This window comes from Anser anser, assembly GCF_964211835.1.
Source record: "Anser anser genome assembly, contig: HAP1_SCAFFOLD_32, whole genome shotgun sequence".
NCBI classification, from domain to species: Eukaryota; Metazoa; Chordata; class Aves; order Anseriformes; family Anatidae; genus Anser; species Anser anser.
The window spans coordinates 4,696,935-4,719,544 of NW_028154148.1; the positions used below are offsets into that span (position 1 = coordinate 4,696,935).

Consider the following 22,610-nt stretch of genomic DNA (forward strand, 5'->3'; position numbering starts at 1 on the left):
TCTCTTTTACTGAATTCAGAGGCCCAGGAGAACTTTTTGGTACAGACTACCGCAGAAAAAACTTCGAGTGCCTCAGCCACATCTCTGCTTTTCCTCCACATTGCAGCTGGGCTCTTCAATCCCACAACCTCTGCTGTACCTGAAGAGAAATCATGAGAAAGAAGAGTCACAGAAAATGACTACCTGCTGGTTCCTTTATTTCGTTAATTACCAAGAGCTTCTCAGCACCTGTACATGAGGTCTTTGGGTTAAAAATAAATAAATAAACAAATAAATAGAAGCTAGAAGAAGTGAGATAGAAGTGAGATGAAAAAATACTTTAATTGGAATAATATTGCAAAGATTGAAAGGCAGTTTTGAAATACATGAACAAAGGATTTTCTGCCTTGCCCGGGTATACGTGAGGAAGATGTGCAGGTACCTCATTGATGGGGAAATGCTGTATATTAGAATAACATCCTCAGTGCCTCCTTCAGCCCCTTGTTCCTCGTGCTGTAGATGAGGGTTTCACTGCTGGAGGCAACACTGAGTACAGAACTGAAACCGCCAGGTCCAGGGATGGGGAGGTGATGGAGGGAGGCTTCAGGCAGGCAGCCATGGCAGTGATGCTGTGCAGGGAGACCACTTTGACCCAAAACACAGCACATCTTTACACCTGCTGAGGGTGCACTCACTCTGTTCCGTCATCCAGGTCATTGACAAATAAATTGAGCAGGACTGGACTCAGTGTAGATCCCTGGGGGGCACTGCTGGCTACAGGCCTCCAACTAGACTCTGCTCCACTAAGCACAACCCTCTGAACTCTGCCATCCAGCCAGCTCACAATCCACCTCACTGACCACTCATCCATCCCACACTTCCTGAGCTGGCCTGTGAGGATGTTAGGGGAGACAGTGCTGAAAGCCTTGCTGAAGTCAAGGTACACAACATCCACTGCTCTCCCCTCACCCACTCAGCTAGTCATTCCATCACAGAAGGCTATCAAGTTGGTGAAGCACGGTTTCCCTTGGTGAACCCATGCTGACTGCTCCTGATCACCTTCTTCTCCTCCACATGCTGGAGATGACCTCCAGGATGAGCTGTTCCATCGCCTTTCCAGGGATGGAGGTGAGGCAGACCGGCCTGTAGTTGCCTGGGGCCTCCTTCTTGCCCTTTTTGAAGACCAGCATGACATGAGTTTTCTTCTAGTCTTCAGGCACCTCTCCTGTTCTCCATGACCTTTCAAAGGTGATGGAGAGTGGGCCAGCAGTAACATCCGCCAGCTCCCTCAGCACTCATGGATGTGTCCCATCGGGGTCCATGGACTTGTGGGTGTCAAGTTTGCCTAAGAGATCTCTGAGCTGATCCTCTTCAACCAAGGGAAAGTCCTCGTTTCTCCAGAGTTCCTTCCTTGTCCCTAAGGTCACAGATTCCGGAGGGCTGGTCTTAGCAGTGAAGGCTGAAGCAAAGGAGGCATTCAGTAATTCTGCCTTCCCTTTGTCCTTTGTCACCAGGGCACCCACCTCATTAAGCAGTGGGCCCACATATTCCTTTGTCTTCCTTCTGCGAGGTCCCTATATTCTTCCCAAGTGGCTTGTCCCCTTTTCCACATTATGTACGCTTCCTTGTTCCATTTCAGTCACCCCAGGGTCTCCTTGATCATCCAAGCAGGTCTCCTGCCCCCTTTGCCTGACTTTTTGCTCACAGGAATACACAGCCCTTGAGCTTGGAGGACTTGGAGGTCAGTGCGCTATTGCTGCCGGTGCACTGTTGAGGCAGCCATCGGCACCTGCTCTGCTTCGGCTCTCAGCAACCCCACAACAGAAGGGTCCTGTGCGAGACCAGGCAAGGTAGACAACTGTCCTGGTTCCTTTAGGACAGAGTTAATTTTCCTCCTAGTAGCTGGTAGGGTGATAAATCTTGGTTTAGGATGAGAAGAGCGCTGATAGCATGCTGATGTTTTAATTGTTGCAGAGCAGTGTTTACACCAGGCCAAGGACTTTCCGGCTTCTCGCTCTGTCCTGCCAGCGAGCAGGCTGGGGGTGCGGAAGGAGCTGGGAGGGGACAGACCCAGGACAGCTGACCCCAACTGGCCAAAGGGGTATTCCATACCATCTGGCGTCATGCTAAACAATATATAGGGGTGGCTGGGTGGGGTGGGGGGGCCGGCTGCTCGGGAATAGGCTGGGCATCGGTCAGCGGGTGGTGAGCAATTGCATTGTGCATCACTTGTTTCTTACACATTATTATTATCAATACTATTATCATGATCACTATTATTATTATTGTTATTATTATATTCCTGTCTTAATAAACTGTCTTTATCTCAACTCACTGGCTTCACTTTCCTGTTTCTCTCCCCCATCCTAGAGAGGGAGGGGGGAGGGTGAGCGAACGGCTGTGTGGTGTTTAGCTGCCAGCCGGGTTAAACCACAACAGTCCTTTTGGCGCCCAACGTGGGGCTCGAAGGGTTGAGATATCGACAAATTTGACCAGAGTGTGTTAAACTAAAATTGGTATAAGTATTGGACCTGCTTAATAGTTGCTAGTCACGATGTTGATTGCCTTAATCACCAGTCTGCTGTGCCTGTTTTCCAAATTGAGTTTTATGGTGCGTTACTTTCTGTATGTGCTCCCTGTTGCACTGTTTATCCTTTCCGGGCCCTGGTTTAAGATTGTTATGGTACTGTGTGGTGTAACAATGGCTTATGAAATGATGAAATATCTGGTCACGACTTTAACCTGGTATTTGTACTCAGCACTGACGTCGACTCTATACTTTGGAAACCATATCTCGGAAACTATTAGCAATTACACCTATTGCCTGTTTTCGTTAGGGAGCCAATCTGTGAAGGGGACAGGGGAAGACATGTTTCCCTACCTGTTCACTCTCCCTTTCTCCTTCACCACCACCCTCTTATCCCCCGACCTAGTTACGGTGGTTCTCCGAGATGTTGAATATCCTTGGGATACTCAGACCAGCCTGCTCTTGTTGTTATGTCTCCTGAATGCGCTTCAGGTTTTGTTGAGGGTTAAACAACTACTTAGGAATCTCATCCGGAGATCTGTCTTGAGGCGGGATAGTTGCGAGTGGCAGGGAGTGTGGGAGGATATGGGCAGGTTTCTAGAGCAGTGGGCACCTCCAGTGTTTTGGACATTCACCCCTGAACAACTGCAAAATCCTAAAAAGCTGGCAGAATGCTTGAAAAAAAGGTGTCATGACTCTGGCAGTTCCAAAGTGACACAAATCACTGTAGCATGCTGGGGTCCTGCTTGTGCCTATCGAGCTGCAATTGATGCTACTATAGCTCCAGCTCCTGCTCCTGCAGCCGCTCCAGCTCCAGCTCCTGCAGCCTCTCCAGCTCCTGCAGCCGCTCCAGCTCCAGCTCCTGCAGCCGCTCCATCTCCAGCTCCCGCAGCTACTCCAACTCCTGCAGCAGCTCCAGCTCCTGCAGCTGCTCCAACTCCTGTGGCTGGGTCAGAGAAACGAGCTGTAGCAGTGCAAGTTGCCCCCGCAGAGGGTATTCCAACCCCTGTGGCAGACCCTGTGGCTGGGTCAGAGAAACGAGCTGTAGCAGTGCAAGTTGCCCCTGTAGACAAGGTGAAAAAATGGTATAGAGACTCAGGTCGTTTAGAACGCAGACAGTCTTCTGCTAAGTCTGGGCATAGTGAAGACGAGGCTGGGCCATCAAAGGTGCAGGAGGATGAAGATGAGGATGAGGATGTTGAAAAATCAACAATAACTACCCGGACTCTATACCAGCGTGAGCTACGAGATGTGCGAAAAGATTTTGGTCGCTGTATAGGTGAGCAGCTTGTCACCTGGCTGCTCCGGTGCTGGGACACCGGAGCCAATTGTGTGCAATTAGAGGGCAAGGAAGCCAGGCGGCTGGGATCCCTTGCTAGGGACGCATGCATTGACAAAGCAATTGGAGATGGAGCACGATCTCGCAGCCTCTGGAGGCGTCTCCTGTCAGCTGTGAAGGAAAGGTATCCCTTCGAGGAAGAACTTGTATGTCTACCAGGCAAATGGACCACCATGGAGAAGGGAATTCAGTACCTGAGGGAATTGGCCGTACGGGAAGTAATTTATAAGGACCTAGACGACGCACAAACATCCACAGATCCAGATGAAGTCCAGTGTACACGACCCGTGTGGCGGAAGTTTGTACGGAGTGCACCATCATCATATGCCAGCTCATTGGCAATACTAACCTGGAAAGAGGATGAGGAACCCACAGTGAACGAAGTGGCTAAAATACTCCGGCAGTACGAAGGAAATCTCTCCTCTTCCCTACAGGCCTGTGTCTCGGCTGTGGAGAAACTCTCTAAAGAGTTCCACCAGCTAAAAGAGAATACTTTGGAGAAACTTTCTGAAGAGGTCCACCAACTTAAAGAGAATTTATCTTCCCCTCCACCTGAGCGAACCAGTGTCCACCAGCTAAAGGAGAATACTTTGGGGAAACTATATGAAGAGGTCCACCAACTTAAAGAGAGTTTATTTTCCTCCCCACCTGTACAAACCAGTGTCTCAGCTATTAGGGGTAAACGTTCATCTATGCAAGGAAGACAATATGGTGGGCACACACACCGCGCCACCCTGTGGTTTTACCTACGTGACCATGGAGAGGACATGAGAAAATGGGATGGAAAATCTACTGCGACCCTAGAGGCACGGGTACGTGAATTGCAAAGGAAAACAATTGGGAAAAAGGGGTTCTCTGAAGTTTGCTGCTCCAACTTCCAGCAGGCAGTCCTTTAAACACAGAAACGAAGATTCTGACCAGGACTAGAGGGGCCCTGCCTCCGGCCAGGGGGAGGAAAGGGACAATCGAGTTTATTGGACTGTGTGGATTCGATGGCCTGGCACGTCAGACGCACAGAAGTATAAGGCTTTGGTAGACACCGGTGCACAATGTACTCTAATGCCATCAAGCTATAAAGGGCCAGAGCCCATCTGTATTTATGGTGTGACGGGGGGATCCCAGCAGTTAACTGGATTGGAGGCTGAGGTGAGTCTAACCGGGAATGAGTGGCAAAAGCACCGTATTGTGACTGGCCCGGATGCTCCGTGCATCCTTGGCATAGACTATCTTAGAAGAGGATATTTCAAGGACCCAAAAGGGTTCCGCTGGGCTTTTGGCATAGCTGCCTTGGAGACAGAGGACATTAAACAGTTGTCTACCTTGCCCGGTCTCTCAGAGGACCCTTCTGTTGTGGGGTTGCTGAGGGTTGAAGAACAGCAAGTGCCGATCGCTACCACAACTGTGCACCGGCGGCAATATCGCACCAACCGAGACTCCCTGAGTCCCATCCATAAGCTAGTTCGTCAACTGGAGAGCCAAGGAGTGATCAGCAAGACTCATTCACCTTTTAATAGTCCCATATGGCCAGTGCGAAAGTCTAATGGTGAGTGGAGACTAACAGTGGACTATCGTGGCCTGAACGAAGTCACGCCACCACTGAGTGCTGCAGTGCCGGACATGCTAGAACTCCCGTATGAACTGGAATCAAAGGCAGCCAAGTGGTGTGCCACAACTGATATCGCTAATGCATTTTTCTCCATCCCTCTAGCAGCACAGTGCAGGCCACAGTTTGCTTTCACTTAGAGGGGAGTCCAATATACTTGGAATCGGCTGCCCCAGGGGTGGAAACACAGCCCTACCATTTGCCATGGACTGATCCAGTCTGCGCTGGAGCAGGGGGAAGCTCCTGAACAGCTGCAGTACATCGATGACATCATTGTGTGGGGTGACACTGCAGAGGAAGTTTTCGAGAAAGGGAAGACAATAGTCCAAATCCTTCTGAAGGCCGGTTTTGCCACAAAACAGAATAAAGTTAAAGGACCTGCACGAGAGATCCAGTTTTTAGGAATAAAATGGCAAGATGGATGTCGTCAAGTCCCAATGGATGTGATCAACAAAATAACAGCTATATCTCCACCAAGTAGCAAAAAAGAAACACAAACTTTCCTAGGTGTCGTGGGGTTTTGGAGAATGCATATTCCAAATTACAGTCTGATTGTAAACCCGCTCTACCAAGTAACCCGTAAGAAGAATGCTTTTGAATGGGGCCCTGAGCAACGACAAGCCTTTGAACAAATTAAGCAGGAAATAGTTCATGCAGTAGCCCTCGGGCCAGTCCGAACAGGACCAGATGTAAAGAATGTGCTCTACACCGCAGCCGGGGAGAATGGTCCCACCTGGAGCCTCTGGCAGAAAGAACCTGGGGAAACTCTAGGTCGACCCCTGGAGTCGGGGATACAGAGGATCTGAGGCCCGCTATACTCCAACTGAAAAGGAGATATTGGCAGCATACGAAGGAGTTCGATCTGCTTCGGAAGTGGTCGGTACTGAAGCGCAGCTCCTCCTGGCACCCCGACTGCCGGTACTAGGCTGGATGTTCAAAGGAAGGGTCCCCTCTACACATCATGCAACTGATGCTACATGGAGCAAGTGGGTTGCACTGATTACTCAGCGGGCTCGAATAGGAAACCCCAGTCGCCCAGGAATCTTGGAGGTGATTATGGACTGGCCAGAAGGCAAATACTTTGGGATATCATCAGAGGAGGAGGTGGTTCGTGCTGAAGAAGCCCCACTGTACAACAAGCTACCGGAAAATGAGAAGAAATATACCTTGTTCACTGACGGATCCTGTCGTATTGTGGGAAAGCATCGGAGATGGAAAGCTGCTGTATGGAGTCCTACACGACGAGTTGCAGAAGCTGCTAAGGGAGAAGGTGAATCAAGTCAGTTTGCAGAAGTGAAAGCCATTCAGCTGGCTTTAGATATTGTTGAATGAGAAAAGTGGCCAGTTCTCTATCTCTGTACTGATTCATGGATGGTAGTAAATGCCCTGTGGGGGTGGTTACAGCAATGGAAGCAGAACAACTGGGAGCGCAGGGGCAAACACATCTGGGCTGCGGCATTGTGGCAAGATATTGCTGCCCGGGTAGAGAACCTGGTTGTAAATGTACGCCATGTGGATTCTCATGTGCCCAAGAATCGGGCTACTGAAGAACATCAAAACAACCAGGAGGTGGATCAGGCTGCTAAGATTGCAGTGGCTCAGGTGGACCTGGACTGGCAACATAAAGGTGAATTATTTATAGCCCGATGGGCCCATGACACCTCAGGCCATCAAGGTAGAGATGCAACATACAGATGGGCTCGTGATCGAGGGGTGGACCTGACCATGGACACTATAGCACAGGTTATTCATGACTGTGAAACATGTGCTGCAATCAAGCAAGCCAAACAGTACAAGCCTCTTTGGTATGGAGGACGATGGCTGAAATATAAATATGGGGAGGCCTGGCAGATTGATTACATCACACTCCCTCAAACCCGCAACGGCAAGCGCCACGTACTTACAATGGTGGAAGCAACCACCGGATGGCTGGAAACATATCCTGTGCCCCATGCCACCGCCCGGAACACTCTCCTGGGCCTTGAAAAGCAAGTCCTATGGCGACATGGCACCCCAGAGAGAATTGAGTCAGACAACGGGACTCATTTCTGAAACAACCTTATAGACACTTGGGCCAAAGAACATGGTATTGAGTGGGTGTATCACATCCCCTATCATGCACCAGCCTCTGGAAAAGTTGAACGATACAATAGACTGTTGAAGACTACACTGAAAGCAATGGGTGCTGGGACATTCAAAAATTGGGATACACATTTGGCAAAGGCCACCTGGTAAGTCAATACCAGGGGAGCTGCCAACCGAGCTGGACCTGCCCAATCAAACCTGTTACGCACTGTAGAAGGGGATAAAGTTCCTGTAGTGCACGTAAGAAACATGCTGGGTAAAACAGTCTGGGCTACTCCTGCCTCAGGAAAAGGCAAACCCATTCGTGGAATTGCTTTTGCTCAGGGACCTGGATGCACTTGGTGGGTAATGCAAAAGAATGGGGAGGTCCGGTGTGTACCTCAAGGGGATTTAATACTGGGTGAGAATAGCCCATGAGTTGAATTGTAGTATGTTAATTATTATATAATACTGTATGTCATCACTACCATGATTGCTATATCTCATAGATGAAAATGGTGATTAATTACAAGGTATTGGAAAGAGTGTAACCTGAGCATGACATAAATGGTATGGAATAAGGGGTGGATATCTGTCCTGGTTCCAGTTAGGACAGAGTTAATTTTTCCTCATAGTAGCTGGTAGGGTGCTATGTTTTGGATTAGGATGAGAAGAGCGCTGATAACATGCTGATGTTTTAATTGTTGCAGAGCAGTGTTTACATCAGGCCAAGGACTTTTCAGCTTCTCGCTCTGTCCTGCCAGCAGGCAGGCTGGGGGTGCAGCAGGAGCTGGGAGGGGACAGACCCAGGACAGCTGACCCAATCTGGCCAAAGGGGTATTCCATACCATCTGGGGTCATGCTAAACAATATATAGGGGTGGCTGGCCGGGGTGGGGGGGCCGGCTGCTCGGGGATAGGCTGGGCATCGGTCAGCGGGTGGTGAGCAAGGCAGCATGCCAAGCAGGGGCCTTCTGCTGGCCTAGCAGGGCCACTGGCAGATGGCAGCCCCAAAGTGCACATCCCAGGGAGAAGCCAAGGGTGACCTGCCACCTCCAGACACAAGGGACCTCACAGTCCCTTTGCATGACACGTTCCTGCTGCTGCCCTATCAGCTTCAGAGACAGAAGTGACCTCCCAGTCACTGCCCCAGTCCCATTCCTCCTGCTGGGGCAGGAGATCCTGAGGCAGAGCTGACCTCTCTCTAGTTCCCTGGGGACTTGGTTTTCAAGTTCTGGGTTAGAGTTTAAGCAAAGTTATACTGGCAGGGTTCCCAAGCAACTAGGGCTCACCTTTCTGGGTAAGAGAGTGAAGAAACTTTACTGGGAAGGTTTGGTGTTCTTCTGTGGGTGTCAGGTCTGTGGTTAGGTAAGCTGTGTTGTTTATGTTTTTGTTGTTGTTGTTTTTGTTGTTTTTTCAGGTCTGCCACAAAGTCTAGGGTTGAAGAGAGCATTTTAATACTAGTATTAAGGGAAGTGATAATGGTGAACAAGAGAGTAAAGGTAAGGGAAAGAGGTATGGCCTGAGTTTTCCTTTAAGTGATACTTTGAGTTCAAGCATTAGAGAAATGAATTCCTGTCAGAGTGTTGGAGTAGCATTTAGGTTTAGGGATTAAAATTATTGGTTCAATTAAGGTAAGGGCCATACATGACTGTTTTAAGTCAGTGTTACCGCAGCATCTACATTACATGAACCCTCTTACCGCTATGACATCATTAATTTCTGCTGTCCAAGCTCTTCTTCCCACCCCAAAATCTCACATCTCTCTTGTCCAGGCTGCTCCTCACCTCCCCATATCTTATTGGGATCAGCTTTCTGATGACATTCATTGTCTCAGAGTATCTGTCTTACCTCTTTTGTCTACTCTGCTCCTGAGAAGGAAGTGGCATTATGGCCAAGAGAGAAAAGGACACAAAGGTCTTTAGGATCATCCTCCACAATGTGCCCATCAGCTCTGCACCTCCACACAATCACACTTCCTACCTAAAACTTTTGTTTCCCAAATGGCTTCTATGGATGCAGGGTCCTTTTCCCAGCCCCTCACGCATGCTTCAGTTTTGGATGTACAGGGATGGGATAAAGAAAGTGACACGCTTAGTGGATGAGGGAAAGGCTGTGGATGTGGTCTACCTTCACTTCAGTAAGGCTTTTGACACCGTGTCCCACAACATTCTCCTCAAGAAACTGGCTGCTCGTGGCTTGGACTGGCGTACGCTTCGTTGAGTTAAAAACTGGCTGGATGGCTGGGCCCAAAGAGTTGTGGTGAATGGAGTCCAATTCAGTTGGAGGCCGGTCACTAGTGGAGTCCCCCAGGACTCCGTACTGGGGCCAGTCCTCTTTAATATCTTTATCGATGAGGTGGATGAGGATATTGAGTGCACCCTCAGTAAGTTTGCAGATGACACCAAGTTAGGTGCGTGTGTCGATCTGCTCGAGGGCAGGAAGGCTCTGCAGGAGGATCTGGATAGGCTGGACCGATGGGCTGAGGTCAACTGTATGAAGTTCAACAAGGCCAAGTGCCGGGTCCTGCACCTGGGGCGCAACAACCCCAAGCAGCGCTACAGGCTGGGAGATGAGTGGTTGGAAAGCTGCCTCGCAGAGAGGGACCTGGGAATACTGGTTGACAGTTGGCTGAATATGAGCCAGCGGTGTGCTCAGGTGGCCAAGAAGGCCAACAGCATCCTGGCTTGTATAAGAAACAGCGTGGCCAGCAGGTCTAGGGAAGTGATTGTCCCCCTGCACTCAGCTCTGGTGGGGCCACACCTCGAGTACTGTGTTCAGTTTTGGGCCCCTCCCTACAAGAAGGACATGGAGGTGCTCGAGAGAGTCCAGAGAAGGGTGATGAATCTAGTGACCGGTCTGGAGAACAAGTCTTACGAGGAGCAGCTGAGGGAGCTGGGATTGTTCAGCCTGAAAAAGAGGTAGGCTCAGGGGCTACCTTGTCGTTCTCTATAGGTACCTTAAAGGAGGCTGTAGCAAGGTCTATTCTCCCACGTGCCTGGTGACAGGATGAGGGAGAATGGGCTAAAGTTGCGCCAGGGGAGGTTAAGGTTGGATATTAGGAAGAACTTTACTGAAAGGGTTGTTAGGCATTGGAATGGGCTGCCCAGGGAAGTGGTTGAGTCACCATCCCTGGAGGTCTTTAAGAAACATTTAGATGTTGAACTTAGAGATATGGTTTAGTGGAGGACTTGCTAGTGTTAGGTCAGAGGTTGGACTGGGTGATCTCGGAGGTCTCTTCCAACCTAGACGATTCTGTGATTCTGTGAAAGCCAAGGCACAGATGGAACTGAGCTTATCAAGTGAAGCAAAGAATAACAGGAAGAGATTCTACAGATACATTGCTCAGAAAAGAAAGGCCAAGGAGAGTGTTCCCCTTCTGATGGATGAGAAGGGTGAACTGGTAATGACAGACATGGAGAATGCTGAGGGACTCAGCAACGTCTTCTCCTCAGTCTTCCCTGCCAGTCAGGCTTCCCAAGTTTTTCGTTTCCCTGAAACCAGAGATGGAGGCTGAGGGTCAAAGTCCCATCCACTGTAAGTGAAGAGCAGGTTAGGGAACACCTGATGAAACTCAGCAAGTACACGTCTATGGGGCTTGATGACTTGGACCCCAGGTCCTGAGGGAACTGGCTGATATAGTCGCCAAACCTCTCCACATCATATTTGAAATGTCCTGGCAGTTGGGTGAAGTTCCTAGTGACTGGAAAAAGGAAAATATCACTCCCATTTGTAAAAAGGGTAGAAAGGAGGATCCAAGGAACTTGGTAAGCCTCACCTCTGTGCCTGGCAAGACCATGGAAAGATCGTCCTGGAATCAATATCAGGCACATGCAAGAGAAAGAGGTGATCCGAGACAGTCAGCATGGCTTCACCAAAGATAAATTGTGCCAGACCAATCTGGTGGTTTCTACAATGGAGTGACCACATCAGACAACAAGGGAAGACCGACCGATGTCATCTACTTGGACTTCTGTAAGACCTTTGACATGGTCCCACATGACATCCTGGTCTCCACATTGGAGGGATACGCATTTGATGGGCGCACCATTGAGTGGATAAGGAGTTGGCTTGAAGGTCACACCCAGAAAGCGATGGTCAAGGGCTCTATGTCCAAGTGGAGGCTGGTGATGAGTGGTGTCCCTCAGGGGTCTATCTTGGGACCGGTACTGTTTAATATCTTTATCAATGACAGGGACAGTGGGGTCGATTGCACCCTCAGCAAGTGTGCAGATGACACCAAGCTCAGGGGAGTAGTTGATGCAACAGAGGAAGGGATGCCATCCAAAGGGTCCTGGACAAGCTTGAAATTTGGGTCCATGTTAACCTAAGGAGGGTCAACAAGTCCAAGTGCAAGGTGCTGCACCTGGGCCAGGTCCCAACAGGACCCAGGTCTTTGTGTCCATGGCTCTGGCTGTGTGAAGGGAAAGGATCTCCCTTCCCAGGGGCTGGGGGTCAAGGCCTGCTCCTTTTCATTCGTGAAAGACATCCAGTTTTCCTAAACATCAGTGTCACCTTCACATTGCCTTTGTCTCCCTGCCCTCACTGCCTCCAATGCTCTGCTCTAACGAGCTCCAAGGGAGGCTGTGTCAGTGCTGGCCCTCAGGGGGACACTGCAGGAAACTTGCCTCTGACTTGGACTTGTTGAGAGATGTCTTCAATTGTCTCTCAGTGCCTGAGGTTCGTGGGCTCCTCAGCAAAGCCCCGCGAGGGGGGATTCCAATGCCTTGGGCTGGGCGTCTGGTGCTGAGCTGGGCCGGGCTCGTGGGACAGAGAGAGCTCGTGGCAAGAGGGCCGTGGTGCAGAGAGACAGCTCTGCCCAGGAGCAGCTCCTGTGCACAGCGCAGCAGGGCTGGGGGCTCTAACCGCAGCTGGCACGGGGACAGGAGAGAAGGAGAGAGGGCTTGGAGGCAGTTGGCAGTAAGAGGATGCTGAGAGCTGCCTGCAGGAGAAATCTGCACAGCCCTTGACAAGGTACGTCTCTGGCTGCAGGGCCATGCAGCTGCACGTCCTGGAAGGGTCTCCTGCTGGGTCTTGTTTCTGGGAGGGCAGTGGGCAATGCAGTAGGCTTTGGGAGTCCTGCTGGATGGCACTGCGAGGTGAGGAATTCTGGCAGAAGCCCCTTGGAGTGTCATAACCCAGCTGCCCCTCGTCAGCCAAGAGTGGGGTGGCCAAGCCTCCTCCAGAAATTGCAGGGGATGCAGACTGGATATTGGGACACCCCAGCTTGTGGATATCTAGCTCTGTCTGTGGGGCATCCTCCTGGTCTGCAGGCTGCTCTCCAACAGGATGCAGCTCTCTCGTGGCATCCTTGTGTTATCCAGGTGCCCTAAGGAGGAGACACCTCCATGCTAAGGCCATGCCCATGCTGCTGGATGGCTGTCTGTGGGCAGCTGGAGTGAGGCCTCTGCAGCCCTGGTGAAGAGGGAAAAGCTGAGATCCTGCTCAGGCACCAAGAGACAAGGTGAGGATTCTGTCCAGCTGCACTTGGTCTGGGGCTTCTCTGCTCTCAGCTGTCTCCAGTTTCTTCTCAGGGAAACACCTGAGCAGGACAGTCCTGCAGCTCACAGAGGGTGACACAGGGCAGCTGAGAACAGGAGTGTTCAGCAGTGGCATCTGCAGCTCTGTTGTGCATTGGGGTGCATTGTTTGAAACAGCACTGCAAATTTCATTGACCTGATCAGTGGACTGAACTTGAGTTTCCCCCATGTTCCTGCCTCCCTCCTGCTGCACAGCAGGAAGGACTCCTCTGGAGCCCACAGCAGCCCCTGCTCCCAGTGCCACTTTCAGCCAGCACCAGCCACAGCTCAAGCAGGGGAGATGCAGAAAGGTTCTCCTGCAAAAAGAAAGGCTCAGGCTGGGGGATCCTCTAAGAGACAGAATAGGTTTTCATTAGACAAATCTGTTTGAACTTTCTTCTGCTTTTTCCTCTTTAACAGAAAAGCATGTGTAAAGACAGAAAATGCTGAACAGCAGCTCTGTGAGCGAGTTCCTCCTGCTGGCATTCGCAGACACGCGGGAGCTGCAGCTCCTGCACTTCGGGCTCTTCCTGGGCATCTACCTGGCTGCCCTCCTGGGCAACGGCCTCATCCTCACCGCCGTAGCCTGCGACCACCGCCTCCACACCCCCATGTACTTCTTCCTCCTCAACCTCGCCCTCCTCGACCTGGGCTGCATCTCCACCACTCTGCCCAAAGCCATGGCCAATGCCCTCTGGGACAATAGGATCATCTCCTATCAAGGGTGTGCTGCCCAACTCTTTTTCGTTGCTTTCTTGGTTGGAGCAGAGTATTCCCTTCTCACTGTCATGTCCTATGACCGCTACATTGCCATCTGCAAGCCCCTGCACTACGGGAGCCTCGTGGGCAGCAGAGCTTGTGCCCAGATGGCAGCAGCTGCATGGGGCAGTGGCTTTCTCAATGCTGTCCTGCACACAGCCACTACATTTTCCCTGCCCCTCTGCCAAGGCAATGCTGTGGACCAGTTCTTCTGTGAAATCCCCCAGATCCTCAAGCTCTCCTGCTCAGATGCCTACTTCAGGGAAGTTGGGGCACTTGTGTGTAGTGTTTCTTTAGCTTTTGGCTGTTTTGTTTTCATTGTTTTCTCCTATATTCAGATCTTTAAGGCCGTGCTGAGGATGCCCTCTGAGCAGGGCCGACACAAGGCCTTTTCCACATGCCTCCCTCACCTGGCCGTGGTCTCCCTGTTTATAAGCACTGGCATGTTTGCCTACCTGAAGCCCCCCTCCATCTCCTCTCCATCAATGGATCTTATTGTGGCAGTTCTCTACTCAGTTGTTCCTTCATCAGTGAACCTCCTCATCTACAGCATGAGGAACCAGGAGCTCAGGGATGCAGTAAGGAAACTCTTTGGATACATGCTTCTTCGGAATCAATAATGACTTTGATTTCCCTGATTATTTCAGACACCGTGAGGAGAATTTTTTGTTTTTATATTTCTTTATAAATATTTTCTCCAAGTTGTTTTGGTTTAAATAATGTTAACCTTAACCTGTAATGTGATATTTTTTTGATCTACAGTGACCCAATCATCAAATCTACCTAAAGAAGCGGGCTTACCATGTAGATAAACACAATAAAAAAAACATCAGAACTACATTGGTCTCAGCTGCTGTCTCCTCCTATTTTCTCTGGAGCTTGGGGAGCAGCCCCTGCACGCAGGAGGGGCTCAGGGCCCCTGCTGCTTCCCTGGAGCCATGGCCATGGCCAGCAGCAGGACGTGGCCTTTTCACTGCTGCTCTCTTTTGCCTTCCAGTGTGTTCCTCCTGTGCTCTTGTATCTGTGTTAGTCTTGAGGTCTCATGCACCTTGGTGACAGTCCTGTTCTCTCTGCAGTGACATCCCTGTGGCTGCAGGCAGCAGCAGGCACTGTGCAGCCCTGGCTCACAGCCGGCCTCCCTGCTAGCAGCACGGTAACAAGAGGGGCTGCTCATGGCAAACCCAGTCTTGGACTCATCTGCATGGGACTGTGCCCCCTGCAGTGGGGCTGATGGCAGATTCCAGCCTGGAGAGGAATATGGAGCTGGCAGTAGATGTCAGGGGATCTGCAGGGACAATGTGCTCCGTGGGTAGTGATTAGGACCTCTTAAAATGAGTGACCATCCAAGGAAGAATCTTTTAGGGGGAAAAGCGAATCTGAGGTATCCAGGGGCTAAGGAGGGCTCTGCAACGCCAGGGGAGGCCGTGAAGAGCCAGCAGGTGAAGGCCCATAAGACTGCATAATAATTGGCGAGGCCTTATTTAAAGCCTTGATGAAGACGCAATACTTCATCAGCTCTGCAGCCTGCCCCCGAGAACTTTCTACCCTCTCTTGGAAAGATGACCCCATTATTTATTGCTGAGCACCACGTTACTGAGTTCCACCTGGAAGGCAGGGCTAGGCATTGGGGATGGCAGGAGGAAGACTTGTGTGAAGACTATGAAAAACATGGAAATTCAGGGCTTTAGCAGATCCTTAAAGTCCTGCCTGGGTCCCCAGATGGAAAGCAATGTATGTCTGTGGGTGGAGGAGGAGGAGGCGAGTCCCAGCACAGGGGCAGGCCTGAAGGGCCCTGCGTGAAGCTGGGCTGATGGAGAAGTGTCCACCTTGCCTGTGTGCCTCAGCCTGGGAGAAGGGGCCTGCCCGCGGTGCGGGATGGCTGGGCTGTGCTCAGCCAGGCCCCAGGAGCTGACCTTGCTCTCTTCCTCCCCGCCACTCCCCACACGGGGCAGGCCCTCAGGAAACACCCCTGAGCCTGGAGATGCACCAACCTGCTGCGGTGAGGTGCCACTACTGCAGGGGAAGAGGGGAGGGTTGGAGAGACACGTGGGGCCTGCGGGCAAGAGTGGTGTGGCCTGGGGAAGTGAGGGCCTGGGAAAAGTTACCCTGGCTCCATAGGAGCCATTCTGGAAAGAAAACTTGTAGGCAGGAACAGCACATTTCTGGAGGTGCAGAGCTGCTGGGCACATTGTGCAGGGTGCTCTGATGGACTTTTGTGTCCTTTTCCATCATGTCTTCAGTGCCACTTTTCTCAGAAATAGAGTAGCCAGCAGAGGTGTGATGGATAAGCTGAGATCATGAAAGCCATCATTAACGTGCCCCTAAGAAGATGACTGATATGGGGAGATCAGGAGAAACCCAGGACAAGAGAAATGCGAGATTTGGAGGAGGGAATAGGGGCTTGGCCAGCAGAAACTAAGGATTTTGTAGAGGTAAGAAAGTTCAGGTTATGCTGATGCTGCTGTAACCATGACTTAAAACAGTCACACGAAGCCCTTCACCGGCTTCAACCAGTAAACTTAATTCCTAAACCTAAATGCTACTCCACACCGTAACAGCAATCTACTACTCTAATGCTTGACCTCAAAGAAACCCTTGAAGCCAAAATACTTACCTTACCCTTACTCTCTTGCTTACCTCGATCCCTCCCCTTAACACTAGATTTAAATGCTTTATTTAACCCTAGACTTCTTGGCAGACCTAAACAAAACCCTAAACCACAAAGTTGGTCATACCCTAACCACAGACCTTGACACCGTAAGCAGAACACCAAACCTGCCCATGAAATAATTTATTAAATTTTACCCCAGAAAAGTGAGACCAGGTCCCTAATCAAAACCTGAATACCAAAACAGAGAAAGCACTTGTTCCTGTGCATTAACCTCCTCACCTTCAGACACTTGTTAAACCTTAACTTAAGGTGCTTGGACCCTTGGGGCAAGGCAGGAATTGTGAGACTTGTCACATGTCACATGGCATTCAACGATGAGTGTGAGGGGCCGTGCATCTGATCAACTTGTGGGCCACAAGGACGAGATGGGTGGGAATGCTCTGATGAGCTCAGCTCTGCCTCAGGATCTCCTGCCCCAGCAGGAGGAATGTGACTGGGGCAGTGACTGGGAGGTCACTTCTGTCTCTGCAGCTGATAGGGCAGCAGCAGGAACGTGTCACGCAAAGGGACTGTGAGGTCCCTTGTGTCTGGAGGTGGCAGGTCAGCCTTGGCTTCTCCCTGGGATCTGCACTTTGGGGCTGACATCTGCCAATGGCCCTGCTAGGCCAGCAGAAGGCCCCTGCTTGGCATGCTGCCTGTGGGATCCCCTCTGCCTCCATCCCCAGGAGGACCCAGACAGAAAGAAGGCCTGCACAGGGCTTGTCCTGTCCCTTCTGCTTGAGTCCAGGACTGGACAGCAGGAGGCCCAAGGCTTGGCTGTGTCTAGCCAAGAAGCTGCAAGGCCAGCAGCAGGCCCAGGCCTTGGACGATGCTGGTGAGTATCTATGATCAGACTCTAGCTTTGTGTTTCAAGGAACAGCTGGTGAGGGTTGATGAGACACTGGTGAAATGATGGGATGAGTGCAAGGTGCTGAACAGAGATGGGTGTCTGCAGACTTCAAGGAAATAGGATAAAATGTGGAACAGCATAGGAAAGCCTGCAGAGGACAAGGCAGAGGGTGCTGGCAGGAATGGAAGGCCCCAACAGCCCTGACGTTTTTGTCCCTTTGGCTAGAGCTTCTGAGGAGACGAGATATAGTCATTGCAATGGGGCCTCACTGCTTCCTTGATACCCTGTGCAGGGGTGGGGAGGTGTCCTAATGAAGTTCTTCTCATGGCATCACACTGCCCACCACATCATGCAGACCCCAAGAAGAGCCCTGAGCCAGACGGGGGGGTGCAGGATCTCCCCTCCCAGTGGCTGGGGTCAGGCCTTGGCCCTTCTGCTTCACCAAAACCAACCAAGACTTTTCTCAGCACAGCGCTTTGCCTGTCTGCAATCATGGCCTCCAATTACGTGCCCTAACAAGTCCCTGGGGAGGCTTTGTTAGTGACAGCCCTCAGTGGGCCCATTAATACTCCAAGTCACTTCAACTTTTCCTCCTGACTTTACTTTCTCAAGCAGTTGCATCGTTCTCCTCTCAGTACCTGAGCTTCATAGACTGAGCACCAAAATACACCATGGAACTCATTAAAATGCAAAATGTCCTAAGCAGCCATATCTCTCCCATAATTTTCTTCAAGTCTTCAAGACTTGTAGAGCTAATTGGAGAGCTTTCATGGTGTAGTTAAGGAGGAAGATTTCAAGAAGCACCTGAAAAAAAAAATCTTTTCTCATCTTAAAGGATGCGTTGAGTTGAATTTCAGTTTGGAGCATTATTCTCTAACTGATATTGATCCAGGGTGTCTCCTTGGGAGACCTGCATAGGGAGGAAAAGCAGACTCTTGGGGTCTGACACTGCATGGAGAACCTTGCTCCTCACCAGCCCAGCCCTGACATTTCTCTCTTTGGCGCTTGCATCACTTTTCCTTGCACCAGACTTCGGCCGAGAAGTCTGCAGCTGGATGTTACAGCTCTTTTGCACCAGCTCCCTCCTGCTTGCCTTAGAGACCTGGATGCACACAGGCGCAGAAGGGTTTCCCCTGATTTCAGACCAAACAACAGGAAAACATGCAGCAATTTCCCAAAAGCAAAGCAAGCTCCTCATCCTGTATGCCTCCTGTGAGGTTTATGTTCCCAAAAGGATGACTGGACCGGAAGTCTTTTATACTGATAGACCGGAAATTATAAGTATTAAGATTAGAATTAATCCATATGATATTAATTCAATGATAAATGATGATGAGCTTTCTAAGGACACAGTTAGACAGACTGCAGATAGCTGGGCAAGCTTCAACTCCCTGAAGCTCAAAGCAGCACCTGGGTTGGTGAGGGCGGTCTGAGCGATCCAGGAGGAAGGGGAGGGCAAGCCAGGAGAACCATGGGAAGTGCATAGGTCCAGACAGGCAGCTGGAAAGGGGACATTCAACTTGGACTGTTAAATCAAGATGGGTGGATGTACCTGGAAGATGAGGGAGCACACCATGATAGACAAAGCGATGACAATGCAAGTACAGGGGAACACCAGGATTTCTTTTTCTGTGATGAAAATACATCCTGAAAATGCCTATTTCTTCATGAGAGAAACTACACTGTGTGACATTTTACGGAAGGGATTGAATCATTTGAGGTAATGAGTAGTTGCTTTATGACTTAAGTCCTGAAGAAAATAGTGGGTACTGAGGCAGAGCTTTGCTGTCTGACCATAAGCAACCAGTGCCAAGGTCTTCAGAGTAGTTTACTCACTTTTGAAATATTTCCTTGAAATCCCATTTCCTGGTTATGCTTTCAATGAAATCATTAGGCCTCCAGAGGCTCTGGTGCATTTAGAGTAATTCCCTGGAATGGAAGCTGTCTGAAAGAACCTACAGGAGACCAGAGCCCGTTGGTGGATAAGGTGGAGACAGGTGATGTTTCCCGGGCACCTCCACTGCCAGCAGTGCTCTTTCTCCTTGAAACTGCAGCCCAGCCCAGCACAGCACAGGAAACCCCTTCAAGGCAAATTCCTTCGTCAGCCGTTTCTTGAGATAGATCTAAATTTGAAATGGCCGTTGGGATCCCAAGACACTCTCCCTTCTTCCTAGGAGACACCTAAACATCCATTTACAATCGTGGGTCATGTGTGGAAAACTCAGGCTGAAAGACTCAAGAGCAGGACACTTCAAAGGGCTGAGGCAGAACCCATCAGCTTGCCCCACTTTGGGGAATCATCCCCTTCCAACTAGGGATATGAAAGTGAAAAGTGTGAAATGACCCGTCAGGTCAATGTGCAGAGGAAGGAAAAGGCATAGGCATTGTGCTGGAGTGTCAGAAGGCAAAAAGCACTGCATTGTGCCTCAGAGTAATCAAGGAGACCTAATCCAGTTCATCTGTGAGATAAAGCAGAGTGAAGGATGTTGAGTGGTGTCCTAACATGAAGAAGGATGTACATCACTGCTGAAGGAACTGTCTTTTTTGTGCCATCACAAATACAAATTACACAAGAACTACATCAAATAAAGGTAAGCTGTCCCACCCTGTCCCTGTCACACCACGGGGCAGTGGAGGGAACTTTTTCACTTTCAGCCTCTTTTTCAGAGAGGCTTTGCCCTCTCCCTGTGCACCACGGGGAAGAGCCTGGCCCTGGACGCTCCGTGAGCGCCGTGCAGGTTGTGGCAGGCTGCGGTGAGGGGACGAATGCCCTGGGCCCCCTTCCTGCTCTGCCCAGGCCAGCAAGGGCCCCGAGCGGCCTCGTGTCCCCTGCCCCTGCAGCTCGGGGCTCCCTTCCCCAGCCCTGGCTCTGCAGCACCAAGCCCTGCTGGGAGCCCTCCCCTGCATGCTGCCACCGCTCCCTGACGCTGCTGGTGCCCTCTGCCGGGCACTGCCCAGCCCAGCCCAGCCCCTGCCCACCTCTCCCCACCCCCCGGACCTTGCCCAGTGTTGGTCCTTTCCTACTGTTCACTGAAGGCCTCTGTGACCTTTGTGCTGTGGCTTCGCTGTGTGTCCTGGCATTGCAGAGCTCCCATCAGCCCGTGCATCCTTTGGCTTAGCTTTACTGTGAAGACCCACTCACTGCTCACCCAACACAAGGCACACGGCATCCCAGGAGAACCCTTAGGATATCCTGGTGGCTCCCGATACCTCCCTGATGCCGCCAGCCCTGTCACATTTCAATCCCAGGAAGCTGCTTCTTGACCAGTCAGGGCCTCCAGGGGCACTGGGCATCCACCAGTGACAACTCAGTCCAGCCCTGGCTCCCTCACCCCCCCACCCCGTGCCCTCCTGCCCCTGTGTCCAGGTGGCACCCAAGCACGTGAGTGAGGCCTTGAGCCTGGCATTCCCTGAGCGTCTTCTGCACTCCGCTTTGGGAAGAAGAGCCCTGAGCACTGAGCAACTTCACTTTTATTAACAAGATGCCACAACAGAGGCCAGGTGTCATTTAGGAATAAACATGTTTACAGAAAACGTCTCGGTCAAACAGAGGGTTGCTCATTTGGAAAAGAGGAATGAAAGCAAACATTTAACTGCAGACAGAATTACAAACAATACTACACATAAAGGTCAAAAAATGTCTCAGATTAATTTGAATAAAACTAGAAAACTGAGATAGCCAAATCATTGCTAAGTAAATGTTACCACTAGAATCATTTCCTTCAGCGTAGCTTTCAGGTCCTGGTTCCTCATGCTGTAGATGAGGGGGTTCACTGCTGGAGGTACTACCACATAAAAGACTGCCACCACCAGGTCCAGGGATGGGGAAGAGATGGAGGGGGGCTTCAGGTGTGCAAACATGATAGTGCTGATAAAGAGGGAGACCACGGCCAGGTGAGGGAGGCACGTGGAAAAGGCTTTGTGCCTGCCCTGCTCAGAGGGCATCCTCAGCACAGCCCTGAGGATCTGCACATAGGACAACACTATGAAGACAAAACAACCAAAGACTAAAGAAACACTAAACACAAGTGCCCCAAGTTCCCTGAGGTAGGCATCTGAGCAGGAGAGCTTGAGGATGTGGGGGATTTCACAGAAGAACTGGTCCACAGCATTGCCTTGGCAGAGGGGCAGGGAAAATGTAGTGGCCGTGTGCAGGACAGCATTGAGAAAGCCACTGCCCCAGGCAGCTGCTGCCATCTGGGCACAAGCTCTGCTGCCCACGAGGCTCCCGTAGTGCAGGGGCTTGCAGATGGCAATGTAGCGGTCGTAGGCCATGATGGTGAGAAGGAAGTACTCTGCTCCAACTAAGAAAACAAAAAAGAAGACCTGTGCAGCACATCCCTGATAGGAGATGGCCCTGGTGTCCCAGAGGGCATTGGCCATGGCTTTGGGGAGAGTGGTGGAGATGGATCCCAGGTCGAGGAGGGCGAGGTTGAGGAGGAAGAAGTCCATGGGGGTGTGGAGGCGGTGGTCGCAGGCTACGGCGGTGAGGATGAGGCCGTTGCCCAGGAGGGCAGCCAGGTAGATGCCCAGGAAGAGCCCGAAGTGCAGGAGCTGCAGCTCCCGCGTGTCTGCGAATGCCAGCAGGAGGAACTCGCTCACAGAGCTGCTGTTGGCCATTTCCTGACTTTGGACACTGCTGTCTGTTGGAGAGGAAAAGGCAGAAAATAGTTAGAGCAGACTTCTCTGAGGAAAACCTGTTGCATTCTTACAGCACCCCTAGCAACAGCCTCTCTCTTTGCAGGAGAACCATTCTGCATCTCCCCTGCTTGAGCTGTAGCTCGTGCTGGCTGAGGGTGGCACTGGGAGCAGGGGCTCCTGTGCGATCAAAGAGGAGTCCTTCCTGCTGTGCAACAGGAGGGAAGCAGGAACATGGGGGAAACTCAACTCCATTCGACTTGTCGGTTGTTGCAAACAAGTCATCTGAACACAGAGCTGAGCTGTAGGGATTTTGTTTGCTTTATTTTATCCCAGTAGCCCCTGTAATGCTTAGGATAGGTATTGGATGGTTGAATGCCCTCACATTTCCTGGACACTCCTGCTGATATTTTATGGGAGTGTCCATTAGTGAAGACCGAGAAGAGCCCTTCTGTCCACCAGTCCTGTTCTCAGCTGCCTTGTGTCACCCCTCTCTCAGCTGCACTATCATCCCATTCAGGTGTTTCCCTGAGAAGAAAAAGGAGAATTCTGCTGAGGAAGAAGGGCCACAGCAAGCCAGACGGAGCTTGGGAGCTTCTCTTCTTTGCATGGCTGCAGGAGCTCTGGGGCAGCTGGCAGAGAGTCCAGCCTGGCCAGCCAGGGCAGGGTGTTCTGGGCTGAGC

General features: G+C 51.0%; 1 protein-coding gene and 1 pseudogene across 2 annotated transcripts in view; one reads left to right on the forward strand and one right to left on the reverse strand.

The window, feature by feature from the left end:
• Positions 1 to 22,405, reverse strand: part of LOC310890591 (olfactory receptor 14J1-like) — a 41,912-nt pseudogene extending 19,507 nt beyond the window's left edge. The window contains exon 1 of the transcript in view: positions 21,584 to 22,405. The product of the transcript in view is annotated as an olfactory receptor 14J1-like (transcript). The remainder of the gene's footprint in view (positions 1 to 21,583) is intronic.
• On the forward strand, positions 13,474 to 14,409 carry LOC310890511 (olfactory receptor 14C36-like; the record flags this gene model as incomplete). The annotated part of the gene is made up of 1 exon (XM_083852845.1): positions 13,474 to 14,409. The coding sequence occupies one exon, from the start codon at positions 13,474 to 13,476 to the stop codon at positions 14,407 to 14,409; it is 936 nt and encodes a 311-aa protein (XP_083708971.1).
• Positions 22,406 to 22,610: the final 205 nt, after the last annotated feature.